Raw genomic sequence first — 21,257 nt, 5'->3', positions numbered from 1 at the left:
TTAATCCACTTACCCAAAAAAGCACTGTTGTGGTGAATCTCATAAAACTATTTGAAATTCTGATCCTGCACTTCTTGAAATGATGTATTAAGACTGAGAATGTGTGGCAGACAGCGGCTGATGTGGCCAGGTGCTGTTTGATGAGGTTACAGCTTTTCTGGGATACAATTTATCTGCATTAAAAGACAATCCCTATTTTTTACCCTACCCATCTGCCTTCAGTGTTTTTGCTCAGGGCTGAATGCAGCTGAGGTTACAGGGTATAAATGATGAGGGATAAAAGACAGCTGTACTAGCAAAACGTATCAACATTCAGTTAGTATTTGCTCACGTTAGGCATGTGCTTTGTTTCACAGTAATATTTGCTTGCACTCAAAAGATCTTTATTAGGTACCTATGTTACAAGAGCAGTGTTAAGATTTAATAATATGCATGGGGATTTCCAAGTGGTGCAGTGTTAAAGAATCTGCTTGCCAATTCAGGAAACACAGAGATGCAAGTTTGATCCTTTGGTTGAGAAGATTCCTTGGAGTAGGAAATGGCAATGCACTTCAGTATTCTTGCCTGGAAAATTACATGGATAGAGGAGCCTGGTGGGCTACAGTCCTTGGGGTCGGGTAGAGAGTAACATGACTCAGCACACATGAATGCATGCAATATGCAATATGCATGCATGCTCAGTCACTCTAATATAGATGTGAACAAAACAGATAAAAATTTCTCCCTCCTTGAGCTTATTCTAATATGGGAAGAAAGATGAAAAACAAGATAAATAAGAAAATATATACTATTGGCTCATTCAGCAGATATGTTTTGAGTGTGTCAAGCACCTGAGTAAGAAATTGTGGGTACAACAGTGAACAAAGGAGATGAAATTTCTTTTGTGATACACTAACATTTGATGGGAGAAAGTGGAAAACTATACATGTAAATGCATAATGCAGTAGATGGTTCTAAATTCTGAGGAGAAAAATTAAGCTTGGAAGAGAGGCAGGAAGTGCCAGTGGGTCTGGGTTTTCATTTTTAAGCAGAATCAGCAACGAAGGCTTCACTGAAGTCATATTTGAATAAAGAGCTAAAGAATGTGAAGTAAACAAGTTAGTCTCTTCCAAAATGTTCTAACATTTGAAAAAGGTAGAGAAAAAGGTAAGAGCAAAGTTCCCCAAAGCAGGGTGCCTGGAGAGTCAGATGAGCTGCAAAGAGACCCATGTGGCAGAGGGAGAGAGGAGGGGATTGAGTGCGACCAGGGAAGTAAGGGGTAGAGTCATGAGGTCAAGTCTGTGAACCTCTTTGAAACTGATTATACCAAACTGAACCAGGAAGAAATAGAAAATCTTAACAGACACATCACAAATATGGAAATTGAAACTGTAGTCAGGAACCTTTCAGCAAACAAAAGCATGGGACCAGATGGCTTTACAGCTGAATTCTACCAAAAATTTAGAGAAGAGCTAACACCTATCCTAATCAAACTCTTCCAGAAAATTGCAGAGGAAGATAAACTTCCAAACTCATTCTATGAGGCCACCATCATCCCAATACCAAAACCAGACAAAGATGCCACAAAAGAAGAAAAGTACAGGCCAATATTACTGATGTACATAGATGCAAAAACTTCAACAAAATTCTAGTAAACAGAGTCCAACAACACATCAAAAAGATCATACACCATGACCAAGTGGGCTTTATCCCAGGGATGCAAGGATTCTTCAATATTCACAAGTCAATCAATGTGATACACCACATTAACAAATTGAAAGACAAAAAACATGATTATTTCAATAGATGCAGAGAAAGCCCTTGACAAAATTCAACATCCATTTATGATAAAAAAAAAAAAAACTCCAGAAAGCAGGCATAGAAAGAACATACCTCAACACAATAAAAGCCATATATGATGAACCCACAGCAAACATTATCCTCAATGGTGAAAAATTGAAAGCATTGCCCCTAAAGTCAGGAACAAGACAAGGGTGTCCACTCTCACTACTACTATTCAACATAGTTTTGGAAGTTTTAGCCACAGTAATCAGAGAAGAAAAAGAAATAAAAGGAATCCAGGTTGGAAAAGAAGAAGCAAAACTCTCACTGTTTGCAGATGACATGATCCTCTACATAGAAAACCCTAAAGACACCACCAGAAAATTACTAGAGCTAATCAATGAATATAGTAAAGTGGCAGGATATAAAATTAACACACAGAAATCCCTTGAATTCCTTTACACTAACAATGAGAAAACAGAAAGAGAAATTAAGGAAACAATTCCATTCACCATTGCAACGAAAAGAATAAAATACTTAGGAATATATCTACCTAAAGAAACAAAAGACCTATACATAGAAAATTAGAAAACACTGATGAAAGAAATCAGAGATGACACAAATAGATGGAGAAATGTACCATGTTCTTGGATCAGAAGAATCAATATAGTGACAATGAGTATACTACCCAAAGCAATCTATAGATTCAATGCACTCCCTATCAAGCCACCAATGGTATTTTCCAGAGAACTAGAACAAATAATTTTGCAATTTGTATGGAAATAAAGAAAAAACCTCGAATAGCCAAAGCAATATTGAGAAAGAAGAATGGAACTGTAGGAATCAATCTGCCTGACTTCAGACTATACTACAAAGCTACAGTCATTGAGACAGTATGGTACTGGCACAAAGACAGAAATATAGATCAATGGAAAGCCCAGAGATAAATCCACACACCTATGGACACCTTATCTTTGACAAAGGAGGCAAGAATATACAATGGAGAAAAGACAATCTCTTTTAACAACTGGTGCTGGGAAAACTGGTCAACCACTGTAAAAGAATGAAACTAGAACACTTTCTAACACCATACACAGAAATAAATTCAAAATGGATTTAAAATCTAAATGTAAGACCAGAAACTATAAAACTCCTAGAGGAAAACATAGGCAAAACACTCTCTGACATAAATCAGCAGGATTCTCTATGACTCACCTCCCAGAATACTGGAAATAAAAGCAAAAATAAACAAACGGGACCTAATTAAACTTAAAAGCTTTTGCACAATGAAGGAAACTATACACAAGGTGAAAAGGCAGCCCTCAGAATGGGAGAAAATAATAGCAAATGAAGCAAAAGACAAAGAATTAATATAAAAAATATATAAGAAGCTCCTGCAGCTTAATTCCAGAAAAATAAACAACCCAATCAAAAAATGGGCCAAAGAACTAAACAGACATTTCTCAAAAAAAGACATACAGATGGCTAACAAACATATGAGAAGATGCTCAACATCACTCATTATCAGTTCAATTAGGTTCAGTTGCTCAGTCACGTCCAACTCTTTGTGACCCCATGAACTGCAGCATGCCAGGTCCCCCTGTCCATCACCAACTCCCGGAGTATACCCAAACCCATGTCCATCAAGTCAGTGATGCCATCCAGTCATTTCATCCTCTATTGTCCCCTTCTCCTCTTGCCCTCAATCTTTCCCAGCATCAGGGTCTTTTCAAATGAGTCAGCTCTTTGCATCAGGTGGCCAAAGTATTGGAGTTTCAGCTTCAACATCAGTCCTTCCAGTCAACACCCAGGACTGATTTCCTTCAGGGTGGACTGGTTGGATCTCCTTGCAGTCCAAGGGACTCTTAAGAGTCTTCTCCGACACCACACTTCAAAAGTGTCAATTCTTCTGCACTCAGCTTTGTAGTCCACCTCTCACATCCATACATGACCACTGGAAAAACCAGTCTTGACTAGACAGACCTTTGTTGACAAAGTAATGTCTCTGCTTTTTAATATGCTGTCTAGGTTGGCCATAACTTTCCTTCCAAGAAGTAAGCATCTTTTAATTTCATAGCTGCAGTCACCATCTGCAGTGATTTTGGAGCCCCCCAAAATAAAGTCAGCCACTGTTTCCATGGTTTTCCCATCTATTTGCCATGAAGTGATGGGACTGGATGCCACGATCTTAGTTTTCTGAATGTTGAGCTTTAAGCCAACTTTTTCACTCTCCTCTTTCACTTTCATCAAGAGGCTCTTTAGTTTTTCTTCACTTTCTGCCATAAGTGTGGTGTCATCTGCATATCTGAGGTTGTTGATATTTCTCCCAGAAATCTTGATTCCAGCTTGTGCTTCCTCCAGCCCAGCATTTCTCATTATCAGAGAAATGAAAATCAAAACCACAATGAGGTACCATTTCATGCTGGTCAGAATGGCTGCTATAAAAATGTCTACAAACAATAAGTGCTGGAAAGGGTGCAGAGGAAAGGAAACCCTCTTACACTGTTAGTTGGAATGAAAACTAGTACAGCAACTATGGAGAACAGTGTGGAGATTCCTTAAAAAACTGGAAATAGAACTGCCATATGACCCAGCAGTCACATTGCTGAGTATACACACTAAGGAAACCAGAATTGAAAGAGACACGTGTACCCCAATGTTCATAGCAGCATTGTTTACTGTAGCCGGGACATGGAAGCAACCTAGATGTCCATTGGCAGACTAATGGATAAGAAAGCTGTGGTACATATACCAATGGAATATTACTCAGCCATTAAAAATAATGCATTTGAATCAGTTCTAATGAGGTGGATGAAACTGGAGCCTATTATACAGAGTGAAGTAAGTCAGAAAGAAAAACACAAATACAGTATATTAAGATACATGTATATATATATATATAATTTAGCAAGATGGTAATGATGACCCTATATGAGAGACAGCAAAAGAAACACCGATGTAAAGAATATCTTCTCTGTTGGAGAAGGCAAGGGTGGGATGATTTCAGAGAATAGCATTGAAACATATATATTACCATATGTGAAGTAGATCACCAGTCCAAGTTTGATGCAAGAGACAGAGTCCTCAGAGCTGGTACACTGGGATGACCTTGAGGGATGGAATGGGGAGGGAGGTGGGAGGGAGTTCAGGATGGGAAACACATATACACCCATGGCTGATTCATGTCAATGTATGGCAAAAAAACACTACAATATTGTAAAGTAATTAGCCTCCAATTAAAATAAATAATTTAATTTTTAAAAATTAAAATTTCCAAATGTGCAAAAAAAAAAGAAAGCAATTATAAGGACTTGGGCTTTTACTCAGAACAGAATGGGAAATCACTAGAGTGTTTTCAGCAGAAGAACTACATGATCTTACCATTAATGTCTCCATTTTGCAGATTGAAGAGAATGAGATTCAGAAAGTTCAGCAAGTTACCTATGATCTCACAACTAGGGATTGGCAGAGCTGTGATAAGAGCTGGGGACTCTCTGACAAGAAAAGGCATACATTCATAGGATTGCAGTTGGCCTTTTGTATGGAGGTCTTGGAAGTGTTGGGATAAAGGATAAATATGTTATTTACACTGGAATGACCAATGAAATAGTTGAGAGGGAGGGGTCCAAGAGGGAACACAATCCCTGGAGTCTAACTGCAGGGATATACTGAGGGAACATGGAGCTTCTCTGCATTCCTTTGCATCCTGAAATATCAAGGTGAGGCAGTTTTTATTTAAATTACAGAAAAGTGTATTTAAGACCAAGTGCAACAAAACAGCTCTACAAAGTGGTAGTAAATCTGAGGGACTAGTTACTTGGTGTGTCTCATATAAGAATAACTGGATTAGAGAAGGACTGGCAGAAGTTCAAGGAAACCATCTCCAGGAGGCCATCCATGAGAAAGAAAAATAATTGGGCATCAATGTTTCCTGGCCTTGCAACAAATGGCCTTGGTGCTGTCTTGCCCTGTGTCCTTGGCCAAGATACAGTCCATGAGGCTCTGAGTCATGTGGGCTGGGGTTTTCATCTTTCAACAACCCATAGTTTCACACAGTGGGAATCCTGGGTGACTCTCCCCCACAGATGGTGAAAACACTTTTGGTTCTGTAGAGGATGCTTCTTAGGGGACTTGCATTGGTTTCTCTCGTGATAGCCTTGGTGGCTTTGAGGGCAGGAAGAGAGGCAAGACAGAGGCCAGATGATGATGCTTCCTTAACAGGCCTGCTGAGTGGCCACATACTGGAATGTGCCCTAGATGGGATTCAGAAATTCCTGTCTAGGATCTTCTCTTACCTTGGCTGTGTGGCCTTGAGTAAGTTTCTTTCCTTCTGTGCAGGCCTCAATTACAATATAGGGGGTTAACTCCATGCCTGTAAATGTCCTCACTAGCCCCCCATTCCATGATTCTACAATATAATCTCCCAGTCATCTAGGGGGAACCCCCAGTTGTCATTGGAATAATGATGGAGAGGATCTTAGAGCTGAGTCTGGAACAGAGACTCATACAGACACAGGATCTAACAGAGAGGACCCCCATACTATCTTCTCAGACACGGAAGTGACATATTTCACTGGATATCAAGGTTCCTGTGCCCTCCACCTCCTGTGAGGTGGCTTGTCACTTCCTCTTTCCACAGGAAAGGAAAGACTCAGATTTTTACCTTCAGAGCATCCACAGACCCTGATCAAAGAAAGCTTGCAAGAAGAGGGGAGATCCAGGCCCTGTCCTCAGAGAACAACATGTCAACTTGGGTACTTCCCCCTCTGATTTCCTGGTTGGGGTTGAAGTCTTGGTTTTGTTCACACACTCAGGGGAACAACTTCAAACACCTTACAGTACATACAGCTAATGCTGTAAAGAACTCTAGAGATAACCTAGTATACATTAACTGATTCTCCAGGTGGTAAATCCTGAAATGAGCTAGCCAGTGGGACTGCAGAGAATGCTAAAGACCAGAAGATCTTCCTAAGAATAACAGCTAGGCCAGATGACGATGACGCAGGTACTGACCCAGTTTATGGTGAAGACCAGACCTCATGACTTGTGTTAGTCCTCTCCACCTCAGGGATGCCAGGATTCTGAATCTGTCATTCTGTTATTCTGTGAATTCACAATTCTCTCTACCTGTGAGTTTACTGGACTATTATTGCATGAGTCCACAGTCTCTGATTCTATGAGTTTGTATCTAAAGAGACAATCAAGGCCTTGTAGGGATAGCCCTGTGACTCATCCTGGCACTTACATCAGTCATCTGAAAACTCTGCCTTGCTTTCCCAGCCTATAGAATAGGTGGGGCACAACCCACCCACCTGTGGCACCACCAGTATCTCTCACCAGGGTTGTCAGTGCTACCTGAATATGTCAAGCCCATTAGTAGAGTCTGAGCCCACAGAGCCGGACGTTTGCCAATCAGAGCTCACAGATGACATGAGATGGAAAGCAGGATGGGCTCTTGCTGCACAGAGGGGAGGAGGAGATCAAGACTGCACTGTCCATGCAAAGCATCTGCATTCATTCTTTCACTCATCTAGTCAGAGTTCCCCATGTCCAGTGCTAGAGGCAGGTGGCATACAGGGAACATGTCTACAGTTTCCAAAACATAGGAATTACAGTCCAGTGGGAATAACTCCATGGACCACTAGGATGTGGATATATTTCCTTTCTAGAACAAGCCCTTATAATCACAGCATATTATAGCCAGAAGGGACCTCATCTAGCTCTTTATTTCAGAGTGTAAGAAGGAAAGGTCCAGAGATGGAGGGCACAGTGGAATCACACTGCAGGGCAATGGCAGAATCAGAACCAGGGCTGAGTTCTACTTGTACCTGGAAGTGTCTGTCTAAAATGCCTTCAAAGAGCTCTACTTCCAGAGTGTTTTCTTCCTTGTGGAGTGGAGCTATCCCAGCCTATGTACAAGATAGTGGACTTTATGAATGTGTCTGTTGAGTGGCTTAAAGGAATGGTTATAAAGCATTTTGGATTTTAACACTTGAAACATTTGCTGTGGTACGAAAAATTTGTTGTGGTAGGAAAAAAATTGAAATATAAACCCAGGTTCAAATATAAACCTGGGTTTTACATCTACTACTTCTAGCAATGGGAGCTTGAGCTAGTTTGTTTATTTATTTGAGACACTTATTGTAGGGACTAAATTTGATGAGTTATCCCATGTGAAGTACCTGGCTTCAATAAAACATCATCTCTTTCCTCTTCTGTTTGTACAAGGTCAGGCCTGGGAGTTGCTGAGCTTACAGGTCTTGGGGAAATTGAGGGTCCTTACTCCTTGGAAGAAAAGTTATGACCAGCCTAGATAGCATATTCAAAACCAGAGACATTACTTTGCTGACAAAGATCCGTGTGGTCAAGGCTATGGTTTTTCCAGTAGTCATGTATGGATGTGAGAGTTGGACTGTGAAGAAAGCTGAGTGCTGAAGAATTGATGGTTTTGAACTGTGGCATTGGAGAAGACTCTTGAGAGTCTCTTGGACTGCAAGGAGATCCAACTAATCCATTCTGAAGGAGATCAGCCCTGGGATTTCTTTGGAAGGAATGATGCTAAAGCTGAAACTCCAGTACTTTGGCCACCTCATGCCAAGAGTTGACTCACTGCAAAAGACTCTGATGCTGAGAGGGATTGGGGGCAGGAGGAGAAGGGGACGACAGAGAATGAGATGGCTGGATGGCATCACCGACTTGATGGACATGAGTTTGAGTGAACTCCAGGAGATGGTGATGGACAGGGAGGCCTGGCGTGCTGCCATTCATGGGGTTGCAAAGAGTCGGACACAACTGAGAGACTGAACTGAACTGAACTGAATGCAGGAGCACCTCTTACCCTAGAGGCCTCAGGGCCCATGGTGGGACCTGGACTGGCTGATCTAGTGGAGTGGCAGTTTGGAACCAGCCCTGGTCTCAGGAATAAAATAATCTACATTGGGCAACCTAGCATGGCCTGACAGGAAGAGTGTGACTCTGAAACTAAACATGCTTGGATTCAAGTGATGCTCCATTGCCTACCAATGGCATGACCTTGGTGAAGTGGCTAGGCCTTGGATCTTAGATTCTTCTTTAAAAATAGGTCAGGGGAACTTCCCAGGTGGTTAAGGATCCATCTTCCAATTCAGGGGATGTGGGTTCAATCCCTGGCTGGGGAACTAAGATTCCCACATGCTGCAGGGCAACTAAGGCTGCTCACTGCAACTACTGAGCCCATGCACTCTGGATCCCATGAAAGATCCTGCATGATGCAACTAAAACTCCATGCAACCAAATAAATAAATTTTAAAAGATAAGGCTAACATAGCCTATGTTTAAGGGTTATTGTGAAGATCAAATGAATTAACACAGGTGAAGAAGCCAGGACAGTATGCAGTACATTGAGTACATTAGGAACATAAGTGCCTAATACATATATTTCCATTTTTCTCCCTATATATACTATACTGGGAAGGGAATGGAGGTGGAGATTCAGGTGCTGGTGCTAAGTTGTTTCACTTTGTGACCCTATAGACTGCAGCCTGCCAAGCTCCTCTGTCCATAAGATTCTCTAGACAAGAATACTGTACTGGGTTGCCATTCTCTCCTCCAGGGGATCTTCCAAACCCAAGGATCATATCTGCATCTCTTATGTCTCCTGCATTGGCAGGTGGGTTCTTTACCACTAGTGCCATCTGGGCTTTTAGAGATTCAGGGAGTATACTATGTCCAGAAAGAAAAGGCAACATGTTGTAGAGATAAAGACCATGGCTTATGAAAGCTGACTGCCTACGTTTGAACTCTCTCACTTTGTTATTTACTTGCTTTGTGACAAGGAGTAACTTCCTTAATCTTTTGGGGCCTCAGTTACAGGACCATCTATAAGTGAACATATATTGTGAACTGTATGGCACATAAAAAGCATTCAATTAAATTCCCCCTGTTCTAGGTCCTTGTGGATCTAGACCTGATAGTGAAGTCCAGGAAGGCTAGGACGAGGGAGTTTATAGGGCATGAGGAGGAGAGGAGAGGTAGCCTAGATATAGAGCCTGGGGCCTGGGATCACCAAGTACACACCCAGTTTCCCAAAGGAACTTAGAATAAGCTGCCAGTCCAGAACAAGCCATTTATTGGGGGGCTTTGCTGCCACATTGAGGCAGAGACCACAGGGCCAAACTCTTTGGGTCCAACAAAACAGGCCAGCAGAAAGCACCATGGAAGCCCTCAGAAAGAACACATCACTTAGATTGGGAAGATTCTGTGTAGCTTTTAGTACAATGTGTGAAGAATTGAGACTCTAATTACATCTTGAACAAGTTCTTGAAGACTCACGTGATGCAGAAATCATTTCATAATGGCAGCTCTTCCAGGCATCTCATCTCTCATAACTCTTAGAAGAAGAAGACTGACTAGTTTCATGAAGAAAGTGATAGGAATCATTTATCTTGTGTTCAGGAAAATTCAGTGTCAAGCAGAGACATGCCCTGCCTCTGATGATGGGCCAAGCATACTGGGGAGGAATCTCACCAATGCAATGCCAGCCCTTGTCCTTGTGATCTCATGCTTCACTCAGATGCCATTAAATTGCCTCATTGCTACCCTATAAAAGGTGTCCCCAACTGCCATTTCCTCAGATCACTGGCTTCTTCCAGTCCTGCTCGATCAGCAAAGAGGGTAAGTCTATGCCTGGGACAGTGACACAGAGAGAAGGAGAGCCTTGGTGACACTTGGCTCTTGGGATGAGGGTGGTCAGGATGAGACACAAAGGGCAGTCACTGGCTGGAAGCTCAGAGTCTGGAGTGTGAGAGGAGAGGACCAGCTATTAGTTCTGTGTGAGAGGGTTTTGTAGAGAATTGGGTCACCACACTCTCCCTCTCTGGGTTCAGTTGTGCCATCCTTGGGTCCATTAATGGGGTGCAAGGATAGTACCACTGATCCAAAGAGCAAAAGGTGGAAACTTATTCAAATTTGTCCTACCTCTGTTGGAATCAGCTTGAGACTCAGGTTGAATCAGCTTCTGGTGATGTGAATTTGGAATCCCTGGGTCCTGTCTGGCCAGGCAGGAGAAAGAAGAGAAGCCTCTTGTGGGAGAGTTGGTGAGGAGGGGAAATCAGCTGGGAAATGACAATTTCCCCAGGGGAATTCATAATGCAGATGCTGGGGTGGGTGAAATGAGTTGCTTGAAGAGTTGGGTGGAAACATGGAGATCTATCTATCAAACTCTTCCTTTTCATTTTCCATTTTGGAAACAGTCCCACAGGTGAGCAGTGACTTGTGCAAAGGCACCCATCTTAGATAAAGTCACAAGAGCTGAGCCTAGGATCCCTGACTCTGAGTCTGTCCTAAAGCCAGATCTCAGTATCTGTGACCTTCTCAAAAAGGCCACTTTATCCAAAGGGGAAGCTGCAAATTTCCTTGGAAGCCTTCTTAGATCTAATGAGAACTTTCTTTTCAGATTTTGCAAAGCTACAGAAAGATGTGTGACCAGCAGAAACAGCCAGAATTCCCTCCATCTTGCGTGAAAGGTTCAGGATTGGGAGTTGTGCAGAGTACCAAATGTACTTCTGTAAAATGCCCACATCCATGTCCGACTCAAACCTTCGTGAAATGCTCACCTCCATGTCCAACTCAAAGCTTTGTGAAATGCCCAGGTCCATGTCTGACTCAAACCTACGTGAAATGTCCACCTCTGTGTCCAACTCAAAACTACGTGAAATGCCCAGTTCCGTTCCAGACGAAGACCTACGTGAAATATGTAACTCCTTGCCAGACCCTTGTGAAGTGCCCAGCTCCAAGCCAGACGACCTACATGAAATGCCCAGCTCCTTGCCAGACATTTGTGAAGTGCCCTGCTCCATGCCAGACGACTTGTGTGAAATCCTCAGCCCCTTGCCAGACCCAAACATACTATGTTCAGACCCCTGCTCCTTCCCAAACCTACTATGCTCAGGCTCCTGTAAGAGGCTCAGTCACCTCATGTTGTGTCCCTGATCCGTGCTCTGCTGCTTGTTCCACCAGCTACTGCTGTCTGGCTCCCCGGACCTTCGGAGTGAGTCCTCTGAGACGCTGGATCCAACGGCCCCAGGACTGCAACTCAGGATCGTCTGGTGGCTGTGAGGATTCCGGATGCTGTGGCTCTGGATGCTGCAGCTCTGGATGCTGTGGCTCTGGGTGCTGTTGTCTAGGAATTATTCCCATGAGGTCCCGAGGTCCTGCATGCTGTGATTGTGATGATGACTGCGACTGTTAAATACAGAAGAACAGCTCTGCTCCAGAACTTACCACCCTGCTCTACCTTCTTGGAGACTCCCCAGCTTCTGCTCCCCTCCCTGTATTCAAATCTCATTGCTTCACCTCCCTACCTTGCTTCGTTATTAAGGCAGCCTACCAGAGTTAGTGCAAGTCCTAAACTCTGGCAAAAATAAAGCTTTGAATGCAGTTCACAGTGACTTCCTGTTTATTTGGTTCATATTTACACTTTTCTATCAGAAACTCGTCTACCTTCCCCACTCTACTCTTTTTTCTCAACAAGAGGAAACATCTGCAGAACATGAACAAGCAGGCTGAGCTGGTACCCCCATCTGGGGACCCTTTTGCCTCCTAGAATGCTGGGAATAAACTTCCCTATGCAAGTTAAAAGCTTCCCAGGTGATGCTAGTGGTAAGAACCTGCCTGCTAATGCAGGAGATGTAAGAGACTCAGGCTTGATCCCTGGGTTGGGAAGATTCCCTGGAGAAAGGGCATGGCAACCCACTCCAATATTCTTGCCTGGAGAATCCTATGGACAGAGGAGCCAGGGGGGCTATGGTCCATAGGGTCACAAAGAGTTGGACATGACTGAAGCAACTTAGCAGCACGCATGTTATCAGGATCTGGGTGGAAGATTCGGGGGCTAAAGGACACCTCTCTTTTGCCCTCTGATCAATCTGAGGAGAGGGTATGGCCTTGATGAGTCTGTCCTGGTAGCATGACCACTGTATATAAACTCAGAGTTTGTCATCCTGAACGGAGAAGGGAGTGTGGAATCAGATCTTCCCAGGAGCATCACAGTTATGTACCAGCTGCTGTGTGAGTGGACTTGAACTCATGGTGGGTTTTATGGCTTATGTTTTCTCATCTGATAAGCTTGCCCTCCTGACACCATAGAGTAAAGAGTTGAAAAAAGAAGCTAAAGCTGCCCTGGGGCAGGTAGACATTCTCCCTGTCAGCCCTGGAGAGACAGCCCAGGTAGTGAGTGGGAGGTTTCAGAGAGGAAGATAAGCCTCATGGACAATCATTTGGGTCCCAAGGCCAGGCACACTTCCTCATTAGCACCTTTTTCTCCGTGGCTTTGCTAACTCTGGAGGGCTTGGGGTAAATTATTTTTTAGTAACTAGAGACTATAAACACACACATTAAAAGAAGAGCTAGAGGGATAAGTGATGTTCAAAGCAAGCCTGCAAGGCCTGGTGCATGAGCCCTGGAGACGTGTTTGATGAATGCACAAATGGATGCTTTTACAAGAATAGAGAATTTTGTGTTTGTTTCTAAGCAATCTCTTTTGAGTCACCCTGGGACAGAAAGTTGTCTGGACTCCTGTGCTGCCTTTACACATTGAAATCACTGTGGCTCCACAATCATACTCCATCCTGCTGTTCAAATGCTATCAACTTGCAGCCCAGTCACTGGACACCCGCTCAGAGCCGGGAGCAGTCTTGTCCAAGACCATGATTTCCTCATGTACCACCATGTGGCACCTCAATGTGGGAGGTCAGAGTGTAGCTTGTTCTGCACTTGACAGAAGCATCTAATGCTTTTTACCCAGGTGACAAAGTTGGTAAAGAATCTGCCTGGCAATGCAGGAGATGCAAGAGATATGGGTCTGATCCCTGAGTTGAGAAGTTCTCTTGGAGAAGGAAATGGCATCCCAGTCCAGTATTCTTACCTGGGAAATCCCATGGACAGAGGAGCCTGGCAGGCTATAGCACATGGGGTTGCAAAAGAGTTGGATATGACCAAGAACACATGCTATAATGCTTTTTCACATTTGTTGTTTAAAAATCACTAAGTTGCATGAGTTATGTAAAATTTTTAACAGACACATACGATAAAAATGAAACATTATCGTTAGACTTCTAATTCTACACTCTTTTCCAGGGTGTCCATGCTGCGCTTGGATCATATCCATTTAGGCCTTTTGGTTATATATCAACCACACACAGCTGGAAAACTCCTGGAGTCCCTTGTGGCCTGGTTACTGTGAGAACTGCATCCACCAAAACTCCATCCAGCATTGATGTATCTAAAAAATACTCTTGTAAACACTGTTGTTGTTCAGTCGCTCAGTTGTGTTGGACTCTTTGTGAACCATGGACTGCAGCAGGCCAGTCTTCCTTGTCCTTCACCAATGCCTGGAGCTTACTCAAACTCATGTCCATGGAATTGGTGATGCCATCCAACCATCTCATTCTCTGTCATCCCTTCTCATCCTGCCTTCAATCTTTCCCAGCATCAGGTTCTTTTCTAATGAGTTGGCTCTTTGCATCAGGTCACCAAAGTATTGGAGTTTCAGCTTTAGCATCAGCCCTTCCAATGAATATTCAGGGTTGATTTCCTTTAGGATTGACTCGTTTGATCTCCCTGCTGTAAAATATTGTAGGCAATCTGTTTCATAATCCACAGCTTACTTCTAAAATCCCCATTTTTCTCTCCTCTTCAATTGTCCCATATTCTACAGCTGCTTAGAATATTCTCCCTAAGCACCGCTAAATGCTCTACAACATCCAGAAACTGTGGCTTCTTTTATCTCTCTTCCCCTTTTCTCCTCCTCTCCCCTCCACGACCTGACTCAAGTCTGGTCCTAGTTGTGCAACCCCAGTCTCTTTGGTTCCTTTGTTAATTTCCTCTGTCTTTTGCCCAGTTCTGGGATTCTTCATTTCAGAGGGAGTGACCAGGAGCAAAATCCTCTCTTTTTCTCTCCAGATGTTATAACTGTTTCTCTGGCCTATCCTATTGATCTTGTACAAATAGGATAGAAGGGATCACAAAGCTTAAAAGGCAAACATAATTCTCTTTGGTAGGGAATATCAGTCAAAGGAAAGGCAGGGAGAAATACATGTATTAATACATCTCTATTATCTGTTTTAAAGATTTTCTTTTATTATATAGAATCACAATATGTGTATATTGCTCTATGATTACCTGGTTTTATTTAATAAATAAATATTGAACATCAATTTTGGTTAGTGCATACAGTTGTATCTTACCATTACTTTTGTTGTTTGTTTTCCAACTTTGTGGCTGGTGATTTAGTTAACCATCCTCTTTTTCCCCCTTATGATATATATTTTAGGCTCTCTGTGTCTCTCTCAGTCTGTCTCTGCTATTAAGGTCTTAATAAAGATGTTTCAAAGTTTTAAATGGAAATATAACACACAGAGAAGTACACAAATCATAAGCGTATTACAGAGTAAACATGCCTGTATAACCCTGCCTAGACCTCAGAAAGATGAAGCTCATGCTGAAAACAAGTAACCAAAAATCAAATTCCCATGAAACATGGGGCTAAATTTGGAGACACAAAATGGAGTAGAACAGAAATATCTTCCTAGAACTCCAGAACCTTCAGGAGGGCTGTGCTTATGTGTTAGATGGCTGTGTAGAAAAGATCATGTAAAGAAAAGCTGCAAATGATAAAATCTAGGCTTTCAAGGCATCCAGGGCAAGTACCCAGGAGCAGTTCCCAATGAACACCAATGCGTGGCCATGGACACTCCCTCTTGCACTGGTCTCAGGAGACCAGAGACCAGAATTTGAGTAGCTCTCATGAACCTGGCCAAGATCTAGAAATGACTTTTACATCTGATTTTCATTCACCATCTCATAAATAGTTATAGAATATCAGTTTTGTTTCAGGCACCATCTCTATTATGTAGGGGTTTGAAACAGAGAGAAAGAATAAGCAATCAAAAATCCAATAAATAAATGAAAAGATGCACGGCTGTGAAGAACGAGGGCCAGATGTCCGGTCAGCATATATAATATGCAGATTTTACTTGGTCAGGGTGATCAGAACAGATTTCTCTGAGAAATTACAGCTTGATCTCAAGGTTGAGTAGAGTTAATTACAGAGCAGTGAGGGAAGACTCTGCAGATGGTGACTGCAGCCATGAAATTAAAAGACGCTTACTCCTTGGAAGAAAAGTTATGACCAACCTAGACAGCATATTCAAAAGCAGAGACATTACTTTGCCAACAAAGGTCCGTCTGGTCAAGGCTATGGTTTTTCCTGTGGTAATGTATGGATGTGAGAGTTTGACTGTGAAGAAAGCTGAGGGCCGAAGAATTGATGCTTTTGAACTGTGATGTTGGAGAAGACTCTTGAGAGTCCCTTGGACTGCAAGGAGATCCAACCAGTCCATTCTGAAGGAGATCAGCCCTGGGATTTCTTTGGAAGGAATGATGCTAAAGCTGAAACTCCAGTACTTTGGCCACCTCATGCGAAGAGTTGACTCATTGGAAAAGACTCTGATGCTGAGAGGGATTGGGGGCAGGAGGAGAAGGGGACGACAGATGATGAGATGGCTGGATGGCATCACTGACTCGATGGATGAGTCTGAGTGAACTCTGGTCGTTGGTGATGGACATGGGGGCCTGGCGTGCTGCAATTCATGGGGTTGCAAAGAGTCGGACACGACTGAGCGACTGAACTGAACTGAACTAACTGAGGGAAGACTTCAACAGGAAGAGGCAAAAGCCTGAACAAAGCTTCTGCAGGAGGAAGGAGAGTAACCAGAGTAAGGAGCTAATGGGAGAGAGTGAAAAATGAGGCAGAAAAGGCTGGAGGGCCTGGTGAGTCTTACCACGTATGTTGTCAGTGGAGGAATCAAAAGGAGCTATTGGGAGATTTCAAGTGGTATGATTTGGTCCTATTAAAGTTTATTTCTTTCTGCAGAAGGAAATTCATATTTTTAAAGCAGATAAAAGATAATCTAAAACAATTGCCTAGTAGCATCAGTTTACCTGGATGTGGCCAAACTCTGCCCTGTGTAGCTACCTATCTCCAGGTCTAGTTTGCGTGGCTATCAAACAACTTGGGCAGTACCTTGAGTGAGATGCCTTCAAGTATCAACATCAGGTGGCCTCTGCTTCCCAGTACAGGGACTTTCTCATTGCATGATTCTGACACTCTCATCTCTAAAACTGATGGAATAGAAAAGTTCAAACTAGGGATTTCCTTGGTGGTCTAGTAGTTATGACTCAGCACTTCCAATGCAGAGGGCATGGGTTTAATTCCTGATTGGGGAACTAGGATCCCACTTGCACCAGGGCACAGCCAAAAAATAAATTTAAAAGTTCAGAATATTCAGTTTCAGGATATTTTTAGGTTAACCAAAAGTTTTGCCATGACCTACTTTTTATAACTTAAAAAGTCTTGATGTGCCATTCTTCTTGGAAAATAATTTAGATTTTTTGACTCCTGGTCCCTCAAATATATTTACAAAGGACTCATTGTGAATGAGTTAAAGAGAACAGCAAGTTGAGAACATGGAACCAAACCCCTGGAAAAATTTGGAAGAGCTCCTCTCCTATACTCAGTGTTTGATGAGAAGGGAGAACATCGGCCAGGTCTTCAGTTGGAAGCTGGATGGCAAAAATGTCACAATCAGATGTCATTCCTCATCAGTGGTGTAAGCATCTCCACCCAGTTGATGGTTGCTGGTAACCTGAATAGCAAGTAGACTGTGTGAGATGAGTAGGGGCTGGAGTGGGCTGGGCCAAAGGGGGAAAGAGAAGGGGCAAGAAAGTGTGTTTAGCTCCAAAGGGCAGAGAAAGGCAGGCAATGATTAATAATCTTAGAGACCCCAGTGGTCAAACCTTGTGTTCAAGCCAGAAGGATGCTCTGTTGGGAAGTCTGATTATCTTAACTTCCTAGACTTGGGACTGTACAGGAGCTGGGAACTAACTTCTATTTGACTTGATCTCCCCAGAGCCTAGCATAGGGTGGGACTAAATATATTCTTGTCAATGAATTAATGAACCTTCTTCATGCATGCATCTGTCCTATGGGAATAACCTGCATTGTTTGAATCCAGTCTGATTACCCAGGGAATGGGAGAGAAGACTCAGAGGCATAGCATCTGTGGATTTCAGACAGAAAAATGTCAGTCTCAATGTGGGCTAGTGTCCAGTGAACCTGTCTCAGTGCTAAGCACTCCATACACTACATATCTGATCACCAGACTCAGGGAGCATCCTGCCCCATCTTTTCATTCCTACTCTGCTTCATTTTTCCTCCTACACCATTTTACTACTACTACTGTATCACATTAAAGGAAACCAACCAGTTCTGCTCTCTACTCTAGAACTATATTGAAAATCGACTTCCTATCAAATAGCATCTTTAATCTTCAACCTCTGTTCACTCTGTACTTCCTTTACCCTCTGGGTCGCCTTTAAATACTACTTGTAATGATAAAACTGCAACACGAAATCTAGTGTACTGGCTCTTTTTAAATTACAAAACAACTTCAAACTCATTTAAAAATGCTGTTTTAAAAATAGTAGTGGGCGGTCCTAAGATGGCGGAGGAATAGGACGGGGAGACCACTTTCTCCCTCACAAATTCATCAAAAGAACATTTCAACGCTAAGCAAACTCCACAAAACAACTTCTGAATGCTGGCAGAGGACATCAGGCACCCAGAAAAGCAGATCATTGTCTTCAAAAACAGGTAGGAAAAAATATAAAAGATGAAAAAAGAGACAAAGGAGGTAGGGAGGGAGCTCCATCTCGGCAAGGGAATCCTGTCCCAGGAGGGGAATCTTAAGAAGAGAGGTTTCCAAACACCAGGAAACACTCTCCCTGCTGAGTCTGTGGCAAGCCTTGGAAGCACAGAGGGCAACATAACAGGAAGGAAAAATAAATAAATAATTAAAACCAACAGACTACAAGCCCAACAGTAACTCCCCCAGCAGAAAAGCAGCGCAGACGCCTGCATCCACCACTAGCAAGTGGGGGCTGGGCAGGGAGGTGCGGGAGGCATGGGCTGCAGTGCTTTGTAAGAATCCGGCAGGAACACCCTACACCTAACCAGAACGAACTAACTTGGGCTAGCAAACCAGACTGTGGGATAGCTACCACGCAAAAAGCTTGAACATAAGACGCCACCAGGACCACGCACAAAACAAAGGACAGAACAGAAATAGCCGGCTGCAGACCATCCCCCCCTGGTGACAGGCAGCCAGAGCTGTAAGGGCTGGAAGGTGGCAATCGCAGCCCCAGAGAGACTTTACCTACCAAACTGCAAGAAGGCTTCTTTGCTAAGACTTCTGGGGGTTCTGGATGGTCACCATCTGCCTCACAAGGGGTGCCAGCGGTACACCCACAAAACTGAGCAGCAGAGACGGGAAAGGTGATAAGTTGCAGCGACCATGCTCGCCAAACACCTGAGCTACTCCGACCTGGGAAGGGCACAAAACTCAGTCCCAGCCGAATCTCCGCCTCTGAGGGCTACCTGAGCGCTGAGCCTGAGCGGCTTAGACCGGGGAGGTGCATGCAGCCTAGGGCTGGCCTCAGACGGTTCCCGGCGGAGCTACATAGAGCCTGAGCGGTTTGTGCGCTGCGAGCAGGGGCAGGCCCAGCGGGGCTGAGACCCTGCGTGCACACGACAGTGTTATTTGTTTGCTGCATCCCTCCCTCCCCACACCGTGACTGAATAAGTGAGCCTAAAAAAAAGAAAAAAGTATCCACTACCGCCCCCCCGTGTCAGGATGGAAATCAGACACTGAAGAGACCAGCAAACAGAAGTTAAACAGAGGGAACCGCCTTGGAAGTGACCCCACACTGCCCACAACACCAGAGAAAGGGCCAGATATATCTTTACTATTTTTACGATCATTCTTTTTTTTTCTCTCTTTTTTTCTTTTTTGTTGATGTTGTTGTGTAGTTTTTTCTTCTTCTTCTTTTTTTTTCTTTTACTTTTTAAAATTGTTAAGTCCTCTATTTCTCCTTTAATTTTTATTTTTATAATCTACTATTACTTAAAAAAAAAAGACCCTTTTTTTAAAGCAAATGCCGTATATAGTCTTTGTGTGGTCGTTGTTGTTGTTTTTTTAATAATTCTTGTGGCTTTTTTTTCTTCTTCTTTTTTTCTTTAATATTGCATTTTTGAAAATCTAACCTCTACTCTAGATTTTTAATCTTTGCTTTTTGGTATTTGTTGTCAATTTTGTACATTTAAAAACCCAAACTTCACTACCCAATTTTACCTGAGAGGGAGATTACTGACTTGACCACTCTCTCCTCCTTTGGACTCTCCTTTTCCTCCACCAGGTGGCCTCTGTCTCTTCCCTCCCCCTTTTCTTCTCTACACAACTCTGTGAATCTCTGTGTGTTCCAGATGATGGAGAACACCTAAGGAACTGGTTACTGGGTGGATCTGTCTCTCTCCTTTCCATTTCCCTCTTTTATCCTCCTGGCCACCTCTGTCTACTTCCTCCCTCTCCTCTTCCCTGTATAACTCCGTGAATACCTCTGAGAAGTCCAGACTGTGGAGCGCACATAAGGAAGTGATTACTGGCTAGCTTGCTCTCTCCTCTTTTGATCCCACCTCATCTCATTCCAATCACCTCTAACTACCCCCTCCCTCTTCTCTTCTCCATGTAACTCAGTGAACCTCTCTGGGAGTCCCTCAATGTGGAGAAACTTTTCATCTTTAACCTAGATGTTTTATCATCAGTGCTGTATAGATGGAGAAGTCTTGAGGCTAATGTAAAAATAAAATTGAAAACCAGAAGCAGGAGGCTTAAGTCCAAATCCTGAGAACATCAGAGAACTCCTGAATCCTGGGAACATTAATTGATAGGAGCTCATCAAACGCCTCCATACCTACACTGAAACCAAGCACCACCCAAGGGCCAACAAGTTCCAGAGCAAGACACACCATGCAAATTCTCCAGCAACACAGGAACACACCCCTGAGCTTCAATATACAGGCAGCTCAAAGTTACTCCAAAACCACTGATGTCTCATAACCCGTTACTGGTCACTCCATTGCACTCCAGAGAGAAGAAATCCAGCCCCACCCACCAGAACTCCAACACAAGCCTCCCTAACTAAGAAACCTTGACAAGCCACTGATACAACCCCACCCACAGTGAGGAAGCTCCATAATAAAGAGAACTCCACAAGTTCCCAGAATATAGAAAGGCCACCCCAAACGCAGCAATATAACCAAGATGAAGAGACAGAGAAATACTCAGCAGGTAAAGGAACAGGAGAAATGCCCACCAAACCAAACAAAAGAGGAAGAGATAGGGAATCTACCTGATAAAGAATTCTGAATATTGATAGTGAAAATGATCCAAAATCTTGAAATAAAAATGAATCACAGATAAATAGCCAGGAGACAAGGATTGAGAAGATGCAAGAAAGGTTTAACAAGGACCTAGAAGAAATAAAAAAGAGTCAATATATAATGAATAATGCAATAAATGAGATCAGAAACACTCTGGAGGCAACAAATAGTAGAATAATGG

The 21,257-nt window shown here is 43.1% G+C and overlaps 1 protein-coding gene across 1 annotated transcript; it reads left to right on the top strand.

Annotated features, from left to right (window-relative positions):
* The first annotated feature begins 11,215 nt into the window (after positions 1-11,215).
* KPLCE (KPRP N-terminal and LCE C-terminal like protein) lies at positions 11,216-11,989 on the top strand. The gene has a single exon (XM_068963077.1). The coding sequence runs from the start codon at positions 11,216-11,218 to the stop codon at positions 11,987-11,989; it is 774 nt and encodes a 257-aa protein (XP_068819178.1).
* Positions 11,990-21,257: the final 9,268 nt, after the last annotated feature.

Source organism: Capricornis sumatraensis, chromosome 2 (genome assembly GCF_032405125.1).
Source record: "Capricornis sumatraensis isolate serow.1 chromosome 2, serow.2, whole genome shotgun sequence".
Lineage (NCBI taxonomy): Eukaryota > Metazoa > Chordata > Mammalia > Artiodactyla > Bovidae > Capricornis > Capricornis sumatraensis.
This window is presented reverse-complemented; position numbering and strand designations above follow the sequence as displayed.

Coding starts and splice junctions, on each gene's coding strand:
- KPLCE (XM_068963077.1), top strand. CDS start 11,216: ATGTGTGACCAGCAGAAACAGCCAGAATTCCCTCCATCTTGCGTGAAA.